Here is a 20,148-nt window from a genome sequence, read left to right as displayed (position 1 = left end):
AACTCTAAAGTACAAGTTCTAATCAGCAATGACCATGTTTGTTCTAATGTTCACCGATGTGTGCATTGCAGGGACGTTGTCATATTCAGTGCAAAGTGTTGTGGGAATAGAAGTATAGGTGGTTACTTAATATGACTATGCCGCTTGTTCTATCATGAATGCATTAGGTCAGCTCTAGTTTGTGATGGGAAACAGGTTCTAACCCATTGTGTTGCATGCTAATGTCCGTGTGGTGCATTCTAATATCCATGTGTGTGAGAGAATGCCTAGTGCCTGTGACCAAGTATTCCGTACTGAGTTAAGTTACGTAGTACCCATAATTCCACATTGATGTTCAAAACAGTGAAGACCTGTTAGTGTCTATTTCCACAAAAATGATAACATCAAAGGTTTTTGTGGCCGAGAAATTATCTTAATTGACTGAACAGATTATTTAGAGAAAAGAAAAAACAGATTTAGGAAAAAAAGATTTCACAAGTTTTTTATTTTAAACAACAATGAATAATGATCTTAGCCAGAATTGTGGAGGACATTTTAAAACAGGTTTTCAAGAGTACATAGTTCATCTCTTCATGTTAGGATCGATGTGTACACGTCATAGCTAAGTTCATCAAGTGCAGTACAATTCTGTTAAGTACATCATTCTGCTTTTTACATTGTCAGCACTCTATTCTGTAGTTGTGACACCATAATATTGTCATAGTGTCGTAGTCTACTCCCTTTACAGAAAAACATTCAGTGAGGATTCTTCATTCATACCTTGGGGTTCAAGGGATTCTGGCCTGTGGATCCAAAACATTTCTCTGCGAGACAAAATCTGTTGCATATTCCCACCTCGTTGTGATCTGGTAACCAGTTCGAGAATTATAAACCTTAATTGTGAGATGATATGATGTTTATTCAGGAAAGGCCTAGCTATTGGCGATTTTTAATTTTTTGTTCGAATGTTTGATTTATGTTCCGAGATCCTGTCCTCAACTCTCCTCATGGTTTGCCCTACATAGTATAGTCCACATGGGCAAATTAGGGCATAAATCAATCACCCATTTACTGTTTCATGTTGCATAGTTCTGAAGTTCTATTTTTTGTCTAGTGTATGGATGTCTTATGAGTTTTCCCTTCTGAACATTGTTGCAATGGCAGCAATTCAAGCACAGGAAAGTGCCTTTCTTGGGTTTAGAAAGAAACAGTTGTTTGGATTTGTCCATTATTTCCGCTTTCACCAACGCGTCTCAGGTTGCGGCCTCTTTGATATGCCATCAGCGGTTGGTTTGGAAATAATGTACTTAGTTGAGGGTCTAGTCTTGTAATTTTCCAATTTTTAGTCACAATTCTTCTGATTTGTGAGCTCTGTTGTGAGAATTGCGATAAATAGATCAAAGCAAAGTCTTCTTTGTGCACCTTATTTCCTGGTTGTAGTAACTCCATTCTTGTCTTTTCTCTACATTTCATTACTGCTCACTATAGGGGTCTGATCTGGGAAGCCTCTTTCCTGAAATCGTTTGATTTGATCTTCCTCCGCTTTTAAGTAAGATTCTTCTTCAGACACAATCCGTCTGATTCTCCATAGTTGGCTTAATGGAAGGTTATTTTTGAGATGTTGTGGATGATGACTTGGGTAGTATAGGCTAATATTGACATCTGTGGATTTCCTGACGATGGTGGTATGCAGATGATTATTCTTCGGAATTATCTTATCAAGAAAATTCACATCCGGTTTACCTATTTCTAGGGTAAATTTGATTTTCGGGTTGCAGTTGTTTAGGTAGTTTAGAAATAGTTCTATTTCAGATGATGGTCCTTTCCAGATTCCAAAAATATCATCTATATATCTTTTCCACATGGCTAGTTTGGGTGCCCATGTGGGATTGTACAAGATGTGAGTCGTTTCAAAATAAAACATAAATGAGTTGGCATATGCTGGTGCCATCGCTGAGCCCATGGATGTGCCCGAGGTTTGCAAATAATACTGTGCTTGAAATCTGAAGAAGTTATTGCATAGTATCATTTTGGCCAATTCGATCGCAAAAACCCTGGTAGATGGGAAGTACTCTTGTTTTAATAATAGCCATTCCAGTGCTTCCAAACCCTCTTCATTGGGTATTGAGGTGTATAGAGATTGTACATTCAAGGTAAATAGAGTCCAGTCGTGTTTTATTGCTTCCATACTGTTCAATGTGTTCAGAAAATGAGTTGTGTCTCTAAGATACGTTGATGTATTTTGGATATAGGGTTGTAATAATTTGTCCAAATATCTTGAGAGTGGGTCAAATAGACTATCTGTAGATGCGACAATGGGTCTGGATGGTGAGTTATTGAGATTTTTATGTATTTTAGGTAAGCCATAAAACACTGGTATGATTGGAAATTTGTTGATCAAAAAATCGTTGGCTTTATCAGTGATACAGCCTTCTGTCTCTGCTTTATTTATTACTTCTTCAATCGTTAGTTGTATGGCTTTGGTTGGATCCTCATCCAGAGTTATATAGGTGTGTTGATCCTGCAACAATTTTAAGCAGCCTTCCTTGTATTTTATCGCATCCATTATTACAGTTGCTCCACCTTTGTCCGCTGGTTTGTTCTCAATTGATCCGTCTTCAGATAATTGTTTCAGTAGGCGCAGAGTCCGTGGAGAGTCCCAGTCTGCCCCAACTATTGCAGTGAGAGGAGCTGCTGCGACGTTTGGCGCTTTTTCCAGTTTTTGAACTGTGTACCTTTAACTGAAAACTCTTGCTCGGTAGACTCCACCTTAAAAGTTGTACACGTGTGCGGAGCGCCGTGCGGTGTCCCGTGGAGAGTCCAAGTCTGCCCCAGTCCGCCCCAAAGCATCGAAGCAGCGAATGCTCGCAATTAAGGATTGTGAACATCTATGTGTTACGATGGGCCCACTGACGCGACTAAAACAGTGAACCCTAATAGAGCGCTGAGGCACAACTGGCGACTGAGATGGACTTGGATAAAACCCATGCGGGTTGCACTCAGGTAAGCGAAGAAGTGATTGTATCTGTGACTTCCGCGACAGCTGCCGTCTTTCAACATAATCCGTTGAAATACATTCAAAATGCTCTGACTTGTGTTCCTGCGCTGTCCCTGTTGGCAGAAACTGCAGCGTCTCTGAACGGGCTTACGAGTGATTTAAAGCCAGTACTCATAAAGACGTTATTAACCGAGCCTTTTATAGGTCGGGCTTCTGGAGCTTTAACATCGCCTCCGCTTTACAGAGGAGTTTCAGTTGTTGTTCATAAAATGAGAAATGTCTGCAATTACAAAAAGGCTCTGTCGGCTCTTCCGATTTCCTTGGTGCTGACGCTCCATTTGACAACATAATTGAAGTGAATATGGCCTCATTTCAATCGCTGTTTGATGTCACGGATACCAAACTGTTACAAATTCAAATCTCAACAGACATACCAAGTCAGCAAAAGTTCATCTTTGTTCCTCCGGTTCTTCGACAGAGAAATCCTCAGTCATATATCAAACACATGAATTTCATCAAACTGAATGTGAGGCTGCCCAGCCAAATACTCAAGTACTCAGACCCATGTAAATAGAATCTAAAACATTGGCATTCATGTGGAAAAATATATTGCAGGTGAAATTAAAACCTGGCACAAGTTCCACAAAAAATAAATCTTCACACACGACTGAAACTACATTGAGCATGAGTCGTGTGTCTGAAGAGATGAATGATTAAGTTTCATAATGTAGTAGTGCTGGGTGTTCACTCTGAAAACAACGCAGGCTGTCGCAGTAAGCAATCACTTCGGGTGGTTCGAGAAACACACAAATGTCCGACAGCTCACAACAAATTTGAGAGCCATTGCCTGCTCAGATGACAAAAATACCAAAACGTGTATCGTCTCCCTACCAATCGCAGGGATTGGATTTAATATGTCGAGAGACACGCTTGACCGAGCGTTTGACAGCCATCAAGTGATCAAGGATAAATTGATAAACAGTTTTGCCAACTCATTCGCCAATAAGACGCCAATTCAACACAAATGGCCACTTAATAATAATAATATCTTTAATGTGATTTAGTTTAAATGATAAACTTTACACATATTCATCATAACAATATAAAACATGTAAAACCAAACAGAATATATACATTTTTTAAATAAAATAAAATACATTTTAGCAAAATCAAATAAAGTATTACATAATAATCATTTCTCTCTTAGTCTAGATGTAATATTCCAAGTTTGACCTCGTTCTTCATTACCACATTCACGCTGTACAAACCGGGCCTGAATATATCGTAGGAAACTTCATAATGATATACCCAATCTGGCTTCCACCTTCAACCAAATGTTATATAATGCTGTTAACAGGCGCATACTTTGAGTTAACACAATGATTCCAAAACCAGGTCTCCCTATAGTATCGCAATTGTGTACATACTTCCCAGCAGTTGTTTAATGTAAACCACCATTACCTGGCATTTGGTGAGGACATGCCTAGCGATCTCAGGTATTTCTTGTTTCATACAGAGGCGACAGAATTGCTGTTCTTTGGGTATATTCAATGTCATCCCCGTAGTCATTGTAATGGGAAGATGATCTAGTCTTAACAAGAGTATAAATCTTCTCAGCCTATGGGACGGGCATAACATCAGATATTGTTGAGATTTTTTAAATGTGTATAATCTAGATTGTACAAAATTATATCTTTTTAACTTACAGAGATGTTCGTAATTTTCCAGCCAGTCCCATAGCTCAACCCGTCTTCCCATTGCCACCTGCATTGCCTCCGTAAGGGGCCCAGCTCTGTGCGACCAACAGATGTGTCTTATCAATTGTTCCATTTGATTGGACAGTTGACAAGTAGATCTTTCCTTGTTTATTTCCAGAGCGACTGTCGTCAATAGAGCATTATCCGTTCCCTTCACCATTTTTAGATAGAGCCCTACTCTCTTTTTCAAAACCTGTGCTTTTAAAGATATAAATCCAAACTCAAGTCGTAGCAGAGCCATTGGAATACAAGTAGGGAGACCCAGCATCTTCCTCCAGTATTTTCCCTCAATTAGTTGTAACCAATTCAGCTCCATTTGTGTTAATGCTTCCAGCCCATACACCATCATAGGAGTAAATACTTGGAGATAGAGGTGTCGGGTTCCACAAAGGGAAAAGACTCCCTGTTTTATTGTAAAGCTTTTGAAAAGAGCTGTAATTTGAGCTGCTCTTATCCTACGGTTGCGCTTGCATATAAGATATTCACCTTTGGGTTCGAAATCAATTCCGAGATATCTATATACGGGAACATATGTAATTTCGACATTATTGATGTAGAGCTTGACCCGTGTAGTTCTTTTGTTCGTGTATATCATCACGTGGGTTTTCTCTATATTGATGGTAAGACCATTATTTTCTGAGTATTCCCATAGGGCTATTGCTGATCGACGTAGTCCATTGATGGTGTGATCAAATACTACCAGGTCATCAGCGTGTGCAAGCACTGAACATGGAGTTTTACCAATGCTCGGCAGGCAGTTATTCGCCCTGGCTATAGTTAGAGGAATGTCATGTACATATAGATTGTACACTAGGGGGGCAGTCACACAACCCTGCTTGACCCCTCTATTCTGTAGAACTTCTTCGGACATACGTCCTTGCTGGTCTAGTTTTAATTTTACCTTGGTATTCTGATGTAGTAACATAAGATAATATAGAAGGTCTTCAGGGCAGCCTAGTATTTGCAAGTTCCTCCAAAGTTTCGCTATGGGGATTGAATCAAATGCTGCTTTGAAATCAACATAGAGTGCGTACAGGGGAGGCTGTCCGCACTGTCGCACCCTACTGCGCATAATATCCATAACCAAAAGGTTATGAGTGGTAGAGTAGCCTTTCCTAAAACCGCATTGGAACTTACATAAGATTTTAGTGCGGTCCACCCATAACTGAAGCTTTTTCAATATTAATGAGGCAAATAGCTTACTTGTGGCGTCGAGCATAGAGAGTAATCTATAATTATTGGGGTCAAGGCGATCACCCTTTTTGAATATTGGTATTAAAATCGCTGACTGCCATGAACGCGGGACCTTGCCTTCCCTCAAGATTTTTACGAACAGGATATTCAGCAGAGTTGCCCAGAAATTGGGATTGCTCTTAATTACTATATTGGCCAAACCGTTAGGTCCAGGAGCCCTGGAAGATTTCAACAATTTGATCTCAGTCAGAATAGATTCATATGAGATATCAATAGAGGGTTCGGAAGGTATTTTACTTACCCATGTTGTTTCCTCACCCAAGGTTGTCATGTTACGTTTCTCTAGAAACCTACTCCATTCTGAGCTACCAATTGGATTGACTGTCTGCCGTGTTTTGTTACCCCTAGCTTCACCCAGTAGCGCCCAGATATTACTTGCTTTCCTTGAGCAGATAGTCTGCACTAACCTTTGCCAGGTTTTGTTTCTGTCTAGGCTTTTCTTAGCCTTTATATCTGCCCGGTATCTATTCTTAAGCCTCTAATAGTAGAGAGATACGACTCCCATCCCATGGAAGCATTCTTAGCCCTTCTTAATTCTACCCTCAGTGATCTTTTTGCATCTCAAATGTATCTATCATATGTGGGAGGGTTCCCATGTTCACTGATCATGGCTCTTACTGGGGTAGCTGCATGTTTATCAGAGAACTGATGTATCCATTCCTCTACTTCATCTGTGGACATCATATTAAGATCTTCAAAATATGGGTAGCAATCTTTGTTTATAGCTTCAGCTGCTAGTTGTACATTCTTGTCAGACCACCGGATACTTATACCTGCGTGATTCACTTTTAATTCCCCCATTGCGCACAGTTGCATATTGACTTCAGGGGTGTCAAATGTACATGTCAATGTAGCATGGTCGCTCCAGTTATTTGGAGCCACAGCCATGTCATTGACGAGTAGCAGCATACTTGGGCAAACAAAGATGTAATCCAATGTACTGGCCAATGGACCATTTTTCCAAGTATGTTTACCTGGATGATCACTTTTTTTTCGACCATTGATCATCTCAAGTTCCCAGTTTTGACAAAATCGCACCACACCTAACCCTTCCTCCTCTATTTTATGATGTACCATTACACATTGTGGATTGAGTTTCGGATTGGTAGTTCTCAGTTCCCCCCCTAACATATGAGTGTTAAAATCTCCTACCACACAAACATCAGTATTATCTTGGATGTTTAACCAATTAGCCAGAAGCTCATGCAGGGCTTCCTGTAATAACTCTCTCATCCCTGCCCCAGGGGGATTGTATAGAAAGACCACTAGCAATCTATCTGTACTCCCTTTGCCTTTATGCGCTATTTCAACAGCAATCCTATGGTCATCTTGGCTCACATCAATCTTCCTAGAGCAAAAGATATTGGAGACACCAATCCATAATCCACCATATGGCCTCCCCCTTTCTCCTCTTTTAGCAAATGTCTGATGTCCATTAAACCCATCTAAATATAGGGCGTTCATTGCCAATGTTTCTTGTAGGCAGATGCAGCTGTGTGTAGCTAACTGCAGCATCGGCCCTATTGGATTTAATAGATGGGAAAAGCCCCGGCAGTTCCATGATACCAAGAATAGCTTTCATTTGCTTGCTGTAACCATAGGAAAAGCCTCCGGCAGCCACTTAAATACGGATTGTACATCTGTCAGGTCCACCCTCTTTCCAGTTGGTAAGCTGGGGCAGGTATCTATTGGATCAACTGTGACTATTTCTGACTCCTAGCAGCTGGGTTCATTATACTTCAGTTCCGCATCAATCTCGATGTCAACTTTTCTTAGCTCTTTTTTATATGTCCTTAATAATTGCGCAGTAGATATAAATGTACAATGTAGTGCTGATACTTTAGGATTAGATCGCGACAATGGTTCCAGGAATTGGAAATCATCAGATTGAAGTACTCTTAATTGAGGAACTGAGTACATTCTCTTCAGAAATTCTGAGCGTGAGAGCCATATGCTTTTGCTAGTTTGATATAGGTTTTTAATAAGACAAATGCAGTTCCCACAAGCCTCATCACCCTCCTTAACAGATTCAGATGTGAAGAGTGCATTAATATTTGGGCTACCCAGGGGACTCGCAGCCTTAGAGATGTTTTCAGGAACATGTTCTTCCTCAGGTAGAGACTCAATCAATGATGTCTCTATTTCAATAACCCCCCCACGGGCTTCATCATCCTCTGCAATCAGCCAGCTTGTCAGGAGGCCATTTCCCAATGCATTCCGCTTCTTTGCACGGGCCGCTCTCTTTTTCGCTTTTTTTGAACGGATAGCAGGGATCCCTGTCTCCAACAAAGGCGGACCATGACTGCTCGCTCTTGTCCTCCTGGATGCCCGCTTGGCCATGCTACATTGTCTGCGTGTGGGTACGATATCTGTGTGTTCCGGTAGGACTAGATTTAAGTCCGATGCTTGTTGCTGATGTGCTTCGTTTACCATCTGAATAGCCTCAGATAGATTGCATTCCGCCTCCTCGGCCGTATTCGGTCTTTGTGTGTTGTCGTAGATCAGTGCATCAGTGTTTGCCAAAATACACCCAGATATCTGTAATAGGATTTTTAATGTGAATTGCAAAGCAGCCACAGATGCTTGCAGCTCAGCTGTTTCCGCAGCACCCGGGTAGCTGTTGCTTACTCTCTCCGCATCAGTGTCAGAGGTAGTATCATTGATTAGATTAGGCGAGGCAGATAATCTCCCCCTAGTCCCCACCAGATTAGGTTGGTCGACATGCTTTTTATGCTGATTCCCCCTCTGCGAAATGGCCATGCTCCCAGTTGGCACCGCTACCTGTGGGGTCATGCCTCTCTGTATACTCAGACAAAGGTCCAATAGGGAATTGTTGTCGATGTCTTCGAAATTCAGCGAGCCACCAAGAGTAGAGATGTTAGTCTCTCGAGCCAAAGGTGCCTCCAGTATTGTGGAATTTATTTCAGCTAGGGGATTCAAAGGGAAATATCACGTAATCCTTCCTTGGTCAACAGGAGTACCCTTCTTGGGTCTATTCTTCTTACCTTTAGCTTCATCTCTGGTTGGCACCATTGCTTGCCCCGACTTCTTTCTTCTTAAATTATATTTGGAAGGCATAGATTCTTTGGAGGGTGACATTCGTATTTGGCTTTGTAAAAGGTAATCCAGCCACTCCTGTCTCAGACAGAGTAGGATCTAATATTTCGTATGCTGGTAGTAATTAAATTCACAGAGATTAAGGATCAAAGGGCATAGGTCCCTGCAGTCTCCCGATAGTGTCAAGGTTCAGGATCAAAGGGAAAAGAAAATCCCCACAGTCTCCTGAGCACTAGCACTCACTGTGTCTCAGCTCTATATTCTAGGTATTGGGTGCAAGTTACTGTGTCTGGGATGGTATCCAATATTAACTAAGTAAATAGTCACAGCTTGCCCCCCCCCTAGCTTCTGGCTACTAGCACAGCAGAGCAGAACAGAACACACAATGTCGCTGGGTCGCCACTAAAACACCACAAATCGCTACCTTCGTGGTAGTCAAGTGGCAGCAGCGACAGTAACACCCCCGCTCACCATGCACCGTCAATTTAGTCACAGGGCGCTCGCTCTTAACCAAACGTGAGGGCTGATGGAGGCAAAAGACTGCAGTGCCCCTTCACACAGATATATTCACACACGCACTCACCCCTTGCCTGCCTCCCACTCTACTCAATCTACAGGGTGGGCTGCGGCCAGTATGGCGACCTTACTGACAAGAGGTAACTTGGGCTCCAGCTCCTGGCATAAGGTGACTTGGGCTCCAAATCCGTGTCACCTCCAGAAACTCCTCTGTGCATTTTCCAGCGCCAGATTCGGGGGGTGAGAGGGGAACTGCTGGATGGTCTGCAGGGTCTGGGGAGTCTACACAGTCCGGGTCAGCGCTTCGACACTGCTGAGCTGCCTGCTCCCTGCGTCCTCGCTCACCAGAGCTCACTCACTCGAGATTAGAGGAAAGGACCCAGAGAGGTCCTGGGAACCATCAAGCCACACCTCTCTCGCTCGTACAAACAGCCGACACGCTACTGAGGCCGCTTCCGATTGTCAAAAATCAGTGTGCTCCACTTAATGACTGTGATGCTTATTCCTTGCACTCCTCCGATAGTCACTTACGGATTGACTCAGCTCATTGTGGCACTCCAATTATGAAAGGAACGACTGTGCAAGACAAACCAGAATTAAGTGATGAGGAGAAAACAATAGGAAATCCCGACAGGAGATTGATCGTTAATATGGATTCCGCATCTCGACCAAAGGTAGTTAATTTGTCAACTTCAGCACAGGTTCAAGAAGTGCCTCAACACACATCATCTTTAGAGATGGACCCAGATTGCAATAATAAAGCTAATTTGTCGGTGGCAGCGGGAATACCAATTCATAACAACGTACTTGCAGCTACCTCATTAGCACTTATACCTTTTGTAAAGCTTTTTGATTCCCTAAATGATTCTTTAAAAGATCAAGGTGCACAACTAAATAATTTAAATACAAAATTCGGAACCATTAAAAAAACTAATGCTGCTTTGCAAAAAAGACTAGAAAGAGAGGCAGAAATCTCGTCACAATGGCACTATCGCTTGAGAGATCTAGCATCTAGAGATCACGCCGGAAAATGCTACCCTCATGAACGCAGTACTTGATTGTATGAAATGGTTAAGAGTGAACGAAAAACAAGAAATGCGATCCTCAACTATTACAATCGAAAGGGGTTGATCTGGGTTCAATGAAACTGGACATGATACAAACGCCACAACCCACCTCAACCTCATTAGTTGTAGCTTCGAATGTACCCCAACTACACACTGCTCAGATTTCATTAACAGACCACTTCAAAGACATTGCATTAGGCCTCCAAGCCCCTCAAAGTACAGAAATAAAAGACCAGGGGACGGCACCTCTACAAACAACTATGATACCCACTGGGTCCATGGTCCCCATGGTCTCTCCAGATTCTCAGGCACGTCAAATAAGTTGACTGCTACAAACACAGATCGTAGCAATGTAAAGCAACTGACTTTCTGAATTTTTTCTGGGCCGGCCAAAGCTCTATCTTCAAAAAATACAATGAAAACAAAAATTGCCAAAAGAGCAGTAAACGGCAAATGTAAGAATACTAAACCGGCACAAAGGAAGAACTCTGCAGACATTAAGCAATTTGTTAGAAATCTATCAACGCCACAAAAAGTTGTCCTCTTTGAGCGGAAACAAGAAAAGAAAAAAGTAGGACATCACACAGTTGTAAATCTCAAAACAAACGAGGACGTAAAACCGCAAAAACGAAATCCAAATAAACGGGCTCAGTTAGAATCGGAAGCAGACGAAAGTGAAGTGCAGAATGGTTCATCGGATTTACGCAAATTTTCAACCTATTCTATTGACTCAGGAGACTGCAAGAGTTCGAAATGCTCCATAAATGGAGAAAATTGAACCCCTAATAAACAGAAGTCAAGTTTGCAAGTTATCATGGGTACCGATGATCTTCTGCCTACAAAAGTACTTAGCCTCAAACAAAAAGCCAATATACCCCAACCGTTGTCTTCAAAAGATGTCAATCCAAATACTCCAATCGATGTCTGCCATGACTGCAATCAAGAAACTGGCTCTAAACATAAAACCAAAAATGATGTCTGCTCAATGGGAAAATCAAAAAGGCATCATATATAAGATCATGCCTACGAAGACAAGAAGAAAACTATCCTATGGCATGGAAAATTTGAGTGGAAAATCTGTTTCTGGATGACAAGGATGTCAACCTTAACAGAAGAAATGTGATGCAGTTACTTCATAACATACCCTTGTTATGTGCAATCACCTCCGAGGATATAGTGATTGTTGAATACATATGAGAAGATTCGGCGGATAAAGTATTCTTGCACATAAGGTCAATGGCAGTTGAAAAAACTCTTCTGGCTGCAAAAGACGAGATTCTGTCCTATCGTTTTGACATACAACTTGAGAAGGGTCAGGTGATTCCATTGGATGAGACGTCATCACAAGAAAAAGAGTATAAATCATCAAATGATTTGCGTCGTGACGCATAGAGACGTCAATTCAATTTGAAATCTCCAACGTCATCAACTGAACCAAGACAAAGGGTAGGTGAGCGAAACTCCACGAGGGTTGGAGATCAACATAATAAATCGAGCATAACTAGTGCCTCCTCGTGGAGAGGAACCATGTGGATTAATCTCATGGAATACAAGAGGTTTCCATCACTTGTTTCAAGACTTTCCATTATCCCCATCAAACAATTTTGCGATTTGCTTGCAAGAGACCTGGCTGCGGGAGTCTGCAGTAAAAGATGGTTACACCATACTGTTAAATGAGGCAGGGAAAAATAAACAAGGAAGACCTTTTTCTGGGCTTTTAAAAATGGTGAACAACTCCTACGGCTGGGTAGTAAAGCAAATCTATAATCCAAATATTTTTGTGCAAGGGACATTGATGAATTTGAACATACCAGATAAAGATCAAACGAAATATCTATTACTGATTAACACCTATTGGAATCCAGCCATGATAAAAACAGCCAGTTACATCAAAGCAGTGACTTCGATAATTGACCCATGTTTAATCTTATATGTGGATCTCGCAATCATAATCTGTGGCGATTTAAATTTCTCTTGGTTTGAATCTTCGCAATCAAGTTCAATAAAGTCACAAGAAACTGCCGCAAGAGGTGAATTGTGGAAACAGGCACTGAAAGCCAGAAATTGCGAGATGATGAATGGACAAATAAAAAGGTGATACTCCTGCTGGTTACACCTTGCAAACAGAACAAAGTCATAAAACCTTAGACTATATATATGGATAACTTCATCGTTATGGCCAAAAATGAACAGTTTGAAAATCCACAAAACATCCATTAGTGATCATTATTTACTGGAATTAATGTGGTCACTGGAATGGTTGCAGTCCAGGACGAAATACATCTATCCTGTAAAAATAAATCAAGGTCTCAACAGATTAAGAATCAATGATTCTCAAATAAACAAGCTAAGGCATAGGATAAAAGAAGACTGGCTTTCATCATCGTTAAGAGTAAATTATTCACCTTTACTTCTTCAATTTTCTACACAAAAGCCTATGACAAAGACTATGTCACAATCACAATAAAAAAAATATGTCTATAGTGTCATGGTGAGCCTTGAGAAAAAAAGGAGGAACAAAAAGATCAGGCAGTTAAGAAAGAAGAGTTCAGGAGTTGACATTTCACTAGCAATAAAAAAATGCAAGATGAAATATCGTAAATGGCTCAAGTCATTCAAATTAATAAGACCAAGAATGTGCCAAACTCCTGCTCAAATTGATCAACCAAAACAGAAGCAGAAACATTTGGAAAACTCTTAATAGGAGCATCAGCCAAGAGGTAAGACTAGCCAATGGAATTTCCTCATCAATATGGGAGGAACATTTTAAGGGTGTCTTCAATGACGAACCGAACTGTACGGAACCAAGGATGCCAGATTGCATTGTGCCTTGGGATGTGTGTGAATCCCAAGACAAGATTACTGTAATGATTCAACAACCAACTAAAAAATGCACGTGTAGCCGGCGCCGATGGTTTGACCAACATAATGCTGAAGGCAAAAAAAGAGCTGTGGGCTAAATTCATAGAATAGCTGTTCTCACTTATATCAATTTCAAAGGAAATTCCGACTTCCTGGAAAACAGGAGTAATCGTCCCTATATTCAAGAAGGGCAATAGGGATGATCCGAAGAACTATCGCCCTATTGCCCTCTTGGATACAATAGGAAAGATTTTTGCTACTTGTTTACAACGTAGACTAACATCATGGGCAACTAAAACTGGTCTGATGGATTGTCACCAAACAGGCTTCACCAAAGGAGTGGAAACGGAAGTAAACCTACTAATACTAAATTTGTTGATACTAGAAGCCCTGAAGGCTCATAAACTGTTTATAGCCTTCATCGATATGCGCAAGGCTTTTGATACCATCAATCAAGTCAAACTCTGGGGAAAGTTAACAGCATGGTCTTGTCCGCCAGCTCTTCTTCATACTCTGATGGCACTACATAATGAAACATCTATTAGGGTGCGCATTAATGAAAGTGGCCATCTGACGAAAGAAGTAATAACATCTAAGGAGGTAAAACAAGGATGCCCCCTGGCAGCGTTCTTATTTAAATTGTATATTTCAGATATTTCAGGGGTCTTAAGCGAAGCATATTGTTTTCCACTGAAATCAAATGGCCATCAAATTAGTTGGGCCTTTTATGCTGATGACATGGTCTTGTTTGATCTAACCCAAATCGGCTTACAACGGTTGATAAATAAATTGGTCTCTTATTTACAAACAAACGATCTAGCAATAAACGCTGGAAAATCGAAGATCATAGCAATTGGAACTCAATCTCAAACAAAAGTCAACTCCTTTAATTGGTCAGCAGCAGGTGAGATGATAGAGTCTGTTTCAGTAATCCGTTACTTGGGATTTCAAATCAACAAATTCATCAGAGAATGGGATTGGGTTGCAGATGTGAAACATTGTATGTTTACACTTACTATGCAAGGTCAAAGGCTGAATTTTGAATATGGCAAATGTACACGTATGCCAATTAGGTCTTTCTATACTCAGAAAGTTATTCCAGCGATAACATATGGGGCAGAAGCAGGCTGGAACATCGATTTTCGTCTCTGGGCAACACTAGAGGGGTATTTTTGAAGACGTGTGTTGAGATTGCCTTCTAGTACATCTATAGCTTCAATAAGACATGAATTAGGCCTACAGCCTCTATATGGGATCATTCAATGGAAATCAATTGCAGCGCTACGTAAAATGTATTTAGTTGAGACCGCACCAGCATACAGAGTATTTCAATCAACAGATAAAAACCCTCATTCTGAAATTCTGTTAATGTGGGCTAATAAAATTAGAAGGATTCTAGTAGTGACCGACATATCTTGGGAAACTGTAGTGGCCACCCCACAAGTTGCTAAAAAAAATTAAGACAGTGGATTAAGAACAGCGAAGTATGTGATTCTATGCCAACGTCTCTCTATTTAGGAGTAGCAAGTAACTCCTTGGTAAACTACCAAAATACCTTGCAAGATTTCCATTGAGATCACATCGCAACAATTTTTTGAGACTTTGAATAAATGCATAAAAAACTAAACAAATGCTGTGGATAAAACATGACAAAGATACAAAAGGACAATCTATGTAGATGTAGTTCCTTGTCAATAGAATCCTTAAAACATTTGATTATTGAATGCAGTGAAATAGCAATCCAACGAACGTGTTTTCTGGAAAGATTTTCTCCCGATTGCGATCATATTGAGGAATGGTGGTTTGGTTTATTGTCAGGAAACAATGTTGCGCTAACTTGTGCAGCAGTCAACTTTTTAGAAAAGATCATGGATATTGAACAATCTCCAGGAAAGTTATTTTAGGAATCTTTGATGAGGGCCAAAGGCTCCATAAGTGCCGTTAAGTGAATTTGAAAGAATGTCTTATTCTTTTCATCTTTCAAAGAGGGCAATAGTTGTGAAATCTTGGATGAATTGTAATTTGTTTTAAATAACATGTTGAAATTCTTGTTTTGTAATAAAAATTTTGTAAAAACTAAATGTTACAATAGAAAATTAAAAAATGTTAAAAAAAGAAATTGTTTCAGTAGTTTCTGTTGGTGGTTACGTAAGTTGTGACGTCTTGTGTCTGTGAATTTCATGGAGTTCAGGTATTTGCACATTTTAGTTTCAAAAAGATCCAAGACTTTCTGGCATTCGGATTGAAATTACTTAGTTCTTCATTCATTTTTGTTCATTACTTTGACTTTCGATACCAGAGTCATTTTTTCTCCCCCGCACCCTTCATTTCCATTAACTACAAGGGAGCCGTAGGAGCTCCAAATATTAGAATCTTTGTCATCTAAGATTAGTTCAAAACATATAGTGTGCTTGCACTCGCTCTTATTCAAGATAGTCGGATTGCATCATGCCCACATTTCTTAGCGGGGCTGCTATGTTTTAGGACAGTATCCAAATTTCTTAACAGAGCTGATGTTAAGAAAGCACAAACATATGTTGCCATTTTCTACAGCGAGCTAACGTACAGAGCAAGAACAGTGTCTGACTGCTGCGACCGTGTGAGAAGATGGTATTGCGGTCATATACTTCAATCCCTTCTACTCGGTCTTGCGCTTTTCAAAACTTCTGCTTCTCCCATGTCTGATTACGGAGTCCCACTGCCAAAAATCTAGCACATTTCAAATCCTCATTATGAATCTCCTGACTAATGGAGGATAGTCCAAAAAGGCTTAAAGCTTTTGATAAGCCATGTATGTCAGGCATGCCTCACATGGAACTGCCAGTACCCTAACCCCATGTGCCTTTCAGTGTCAAAAGCCTGTTGGGAAAGGCAGCTCACTGGGTCAATAACCCTGCTGCAGAGATTATCGTGTAGCCTGTTAGTTCAAATCCTGTTAATAGATGAGTTAATGAGTCTGCATCAGAGATATGCATTTAAGAGGCAGGTAACATTCAATTCTAACACAGTTGACTTAACTTTCGACTTATCAAAAAGGACTACTAAATGTTCAGGAATTCAGAACACACGCATTTCATCCGGGATGCTCTCCTTGTAATGGCTCATAACACACAACTCATCAGGGCTGCTATGATTGTAATGGCTCAGAACAGACACCTCATCTGGGCTGCTATACCTGTGATGGCTCAGAATACACAGCTCTTCAGGGCTGCTATACCTGTGATGGCTCAGAATACACAGATCTTCAGGGCTGCTATACCTGTGATTGCTCAGAATAGACATCTCATTTGGGCTGCTATACTTGTAATGGCTCAGAAGAAGCACATCCCCATACTTGTAATGGCTCAGAACACACACACCTCATCAGGGCTGCTATACCTGAGATGGCTCAGAACACACATCTCATATGGGCTCTTGTACTTGTAATGGCATAGAGTGTTGGTAAGTCGTCTGCATTCAAGCAAGTGCTGCATCTGGTCAGAAAAAACCTCTAACTCTATAATTCCCAGCCTAATGGCCAAAAGAAGATTTGCACACATCTAAAAAGGAGCACCCAATGGTAAAGTTGCACTAGATTTTTAAATAGAAAAGGCATTTTTAGGTTTTTGGATATTTATTGGTGCTATGTTAAAAGAAACAGAAAAACCGGACAGGAAGATCAACTCTGAACCTAAGCAATACAGAAGAACAAAGGTGTGGCGGAGAGTGGGGGCAGAGGGACAGGCAACATACGAGACAATACAAACAGGAATTTGTGCAACTGGAAGAGAGAGCAATGAGCTACATGACAGGGCAACAAATAAAGTGAGAAGAGAAACAGAGTTAATAATAGGACAAACACACAATAGGAGTGAGGGATAGAAGCAGAACAAAAGAGATATTTGGAGACAGTAAAATAAAACACAGATCAACAGCAGGTGGGGAGAGATGGAAATAGAAACGCAAGACTAGAGAAGGGCAGGCCAATAACATAAGAGACAGTGCAAGAAAGATAATCAAAAGGAGTAGCAACCACAACCGAGAAAATGAAAAAACAGATATAGCAAGAGTAATGACATGAGTGTGGAAGAGGAGTTATATCAACCGATACAGCGAGATATAGGAGGGAAAAAGCAACAATAGAATGCAGAGATGGGAGAGGCAGAGTGACAGAGAAACTGACCGCAACATGTGGCATCGCAACACTTAAGGGTGAGAGGCTGAGCTCAGAAAGTGAGAGACAGGGGAAACAAAGTAGCAAAGGGAAGGAGAGATGAAGCAAAAACATGGAGTGGCTGTCAAGCAGGTAGTGCCAGGCAGCAACAGTAGGCCTGAGAGGCAGAGGAGTGATGCTGGTAGAGTGAGGGACTTGATTTATGAATCACCCGATGTAACTAGCTGGCATCTGTAGTAACTCTTTTGTGCCCAGGTATCATGCAGTTGAAGCTGGGCAGTATGCATCTACAAGGTTCTTGTGTGGAGAAAATGTTTTCCACAGGTGCAATAAATTATTTAGAACCACTTTGAAATACAGCGGTTTTGTCACTTATGTTTTCAAATAAAGTTTTAATTTTATGCACAAATTGGATAGTTGTCAGACACCTTTTACCCTCTTGCAAAGGAGGAAAATAATTTTTACTCTCTTGAAATTGGATTTACTAATTCTAAAAATTGGGAGGTAAATACTCTCACTCCAAAATCCTATCTGGAGCACTGGGTGGACTTGATGGAAAGCTGATTAACTACTATGTTGAATGGTCTTTTTCACACTCTGTACACCAAGAATAGAAAAATACTTCTAATACATACTACTCTCACCATGGAACTGCACCTACACAGGCAAAGTTAGACAATGATCTTCTTTACGGAGCAAAGCCACAAACCATTGGGTTCAAGGCATGTCCTACTGGGCCCTGCCATGTGCAGACCCAAGATGGCGGCCAAACTCAACATCTGACACTACATACATCGAACACCTTTCTGGATCAGATTTAAATTTGGTTCCTCAGACCCATATAATATGCACATCGTATTTCTGCGAGTTTAAAAATAGAAAAAATAAGAGAGACAAACACTTGCGGGATTTTGAGCAAAGCAGAAATGGCCCAAACACTGGTCCAGACTTGGTGTTGATTAATTCAGTATTTTTTGTGCGGCGTTAGAGAATACACAAGCAAGTTTGAATGTGCTTGTATACATGTACGGTCCCTGCTGTGACTTAACGATAACAACACCCTCCTGTGCCCAGATGAACTTCATGAAGTACCTGCATCCCTACCCTCCATAAAGAAAAAATATTCAGATGTGCTGCATAGAACATTTTGTGGAATATTTGGTACAACCTCTGCAGTGTGTTTGGCACAGCACAAAAAAAACAAATATGTATATAGCAACTGTTTACAGTTGGTCTCTAACGTCTTGTGTTGGCACAATCTTTGTAAGTGATATGGAGCTGTGATATTTTACACAATCAAAAACATGGACAAGATGGCCACAATATGTTTGTTCAAAAGGTTTCGCTTAATTCGAGAGGCAAAGACCACTACTCTTTGAGGTACTCCTTCTCCCCCGCCCCCCAGCCACACCTTTCAGAGTCCATTATTCTTCAGGGGTTATTGTAAATAGGACTATCTGGAAATATTATGCTTAAATATTTCACCAGAGTCCTTGGAACCAAATAGCAATGTTTTCATAAAAGCCATTACAAATAAGTACAAGTAAAAAATAAAACATTGCATATGGTGCAGGGAAAAGGGGGAGAGAACTATGGCTTGAATGTTCACATCATTGACAGCACACCAGTCCATTCAGAAAGCAATACCTCACCTTATCATCTCCTCCAGGACTGTGCCCAGCCCCAGGGGGGCACTGCCCTTGCGTTTAAATCCTTCGTTCAGCTCCCTCAGGGTAAGAGACACAGACCCCCTCTGGCGAAGGTTGTTGACTACCAACGGGGCCCAGAAGGCAATCTTACTGTCCCACTCAGTGCTGTTTACATCTCGGCTCTGCTTGAATGCTGAGAAGAGAAAGGCCATTCTCTCATCATCCTCCCACTCTGGAGGTAGGTGCCCCATGGTTGCCATTGCTTCCAGGCGAGGTGAGCCGGTGAGGCAAACTATGGAAAGAAACAAGAGAGGCTTTAAGTAACAGCACATTGTTTTCTATCGAGTCTCTTTTAGAGCAGAAGGAATGAAACATCAATGGTCACCAAGCACAGAAACTACAAACTTATCAATACACATTGTCACAACACTAGATGCCCATCACACATGCAAGCCCCCAATCATATTTCCATGCAGATTAAGGTCAGAACACACACACAAATGCGCTCAAATCAAAGCTACATTGAGGTGGATGGAATGGATGGTCCCGGCTCACCTGGAGAAACAGAAGCTGAAAAACATACCATCACAGTCGAGGGCACTGGTAGGGAGGTGGCTCACTGATATGTTTAGGCCTTAGCAAATGACGCAGGTGGAGGGGATATGTGCCAGTGACAGGAAAAAGGACACGCCGTGCCAGACCCACTTACCACGGTACATGCTGGGGCCCAGATGGAACAGGACGAGAACACCAACTCGGCAAACTGAAATTAGGAATATGCTGTTGGTTATGAAGACGGGAAGAGGAGCAGCAGCCCTCTCAGCGGGGGATTCTCAGTGAGCTATTTGAAAATTGG

The 20,148-nt window shown here is 41.2% G+C and overlaps 1 protein-coding gene across 3 annotated transcripts in view; it reads right to left on the bottom strand.

The window, feature by feature from the left end:
* The window catches only part of CHMP7 (charged multivesicular body protein 7), a 310,059-nt gene that overhangs the window by 271,855 nt on the left and 18,056 nt on the right, over positions 1-20,148 (bottom strand). For all 3 annotated transcript variants that reach the window (XM_069617684.1, XM_069617685.1, XM_069617683.1), the window contains exon 2: positions 19,296-19,584. In XM_069617684.1, the coding sequence (XP_069473785.1) occupies positions 19,296-19,552 (257 nt within the window). In that variant the 5' untranslated portion in view covers positions 19,553-19,584. The remainder of the gene's footprint in view (positions 1-19,295; positions 19,585-20,148) is intronic.

The sequence above is a fragment of the Ambystoma mexicanum genome, chromosome 10 (assembly GCF_040938575.1).
Source record: "Ambystoma mexicanum isolate Mex_15411 chromosome 10, UKY_AmexF1_1, whole genome shotgun sequence".
Classification (NCBI taxonomy): Eukaryota; Metazoa; Chordata; class Amphibia; order Caudata; family Ambystomatidae; genus Ambystoma; species Ambystoma mexicanum.
The sequence above is the reverse complement of the archived record's forward strand: the minus strand, read 5'-3'. Positions and strand labels throughout refer to the sequence as shown.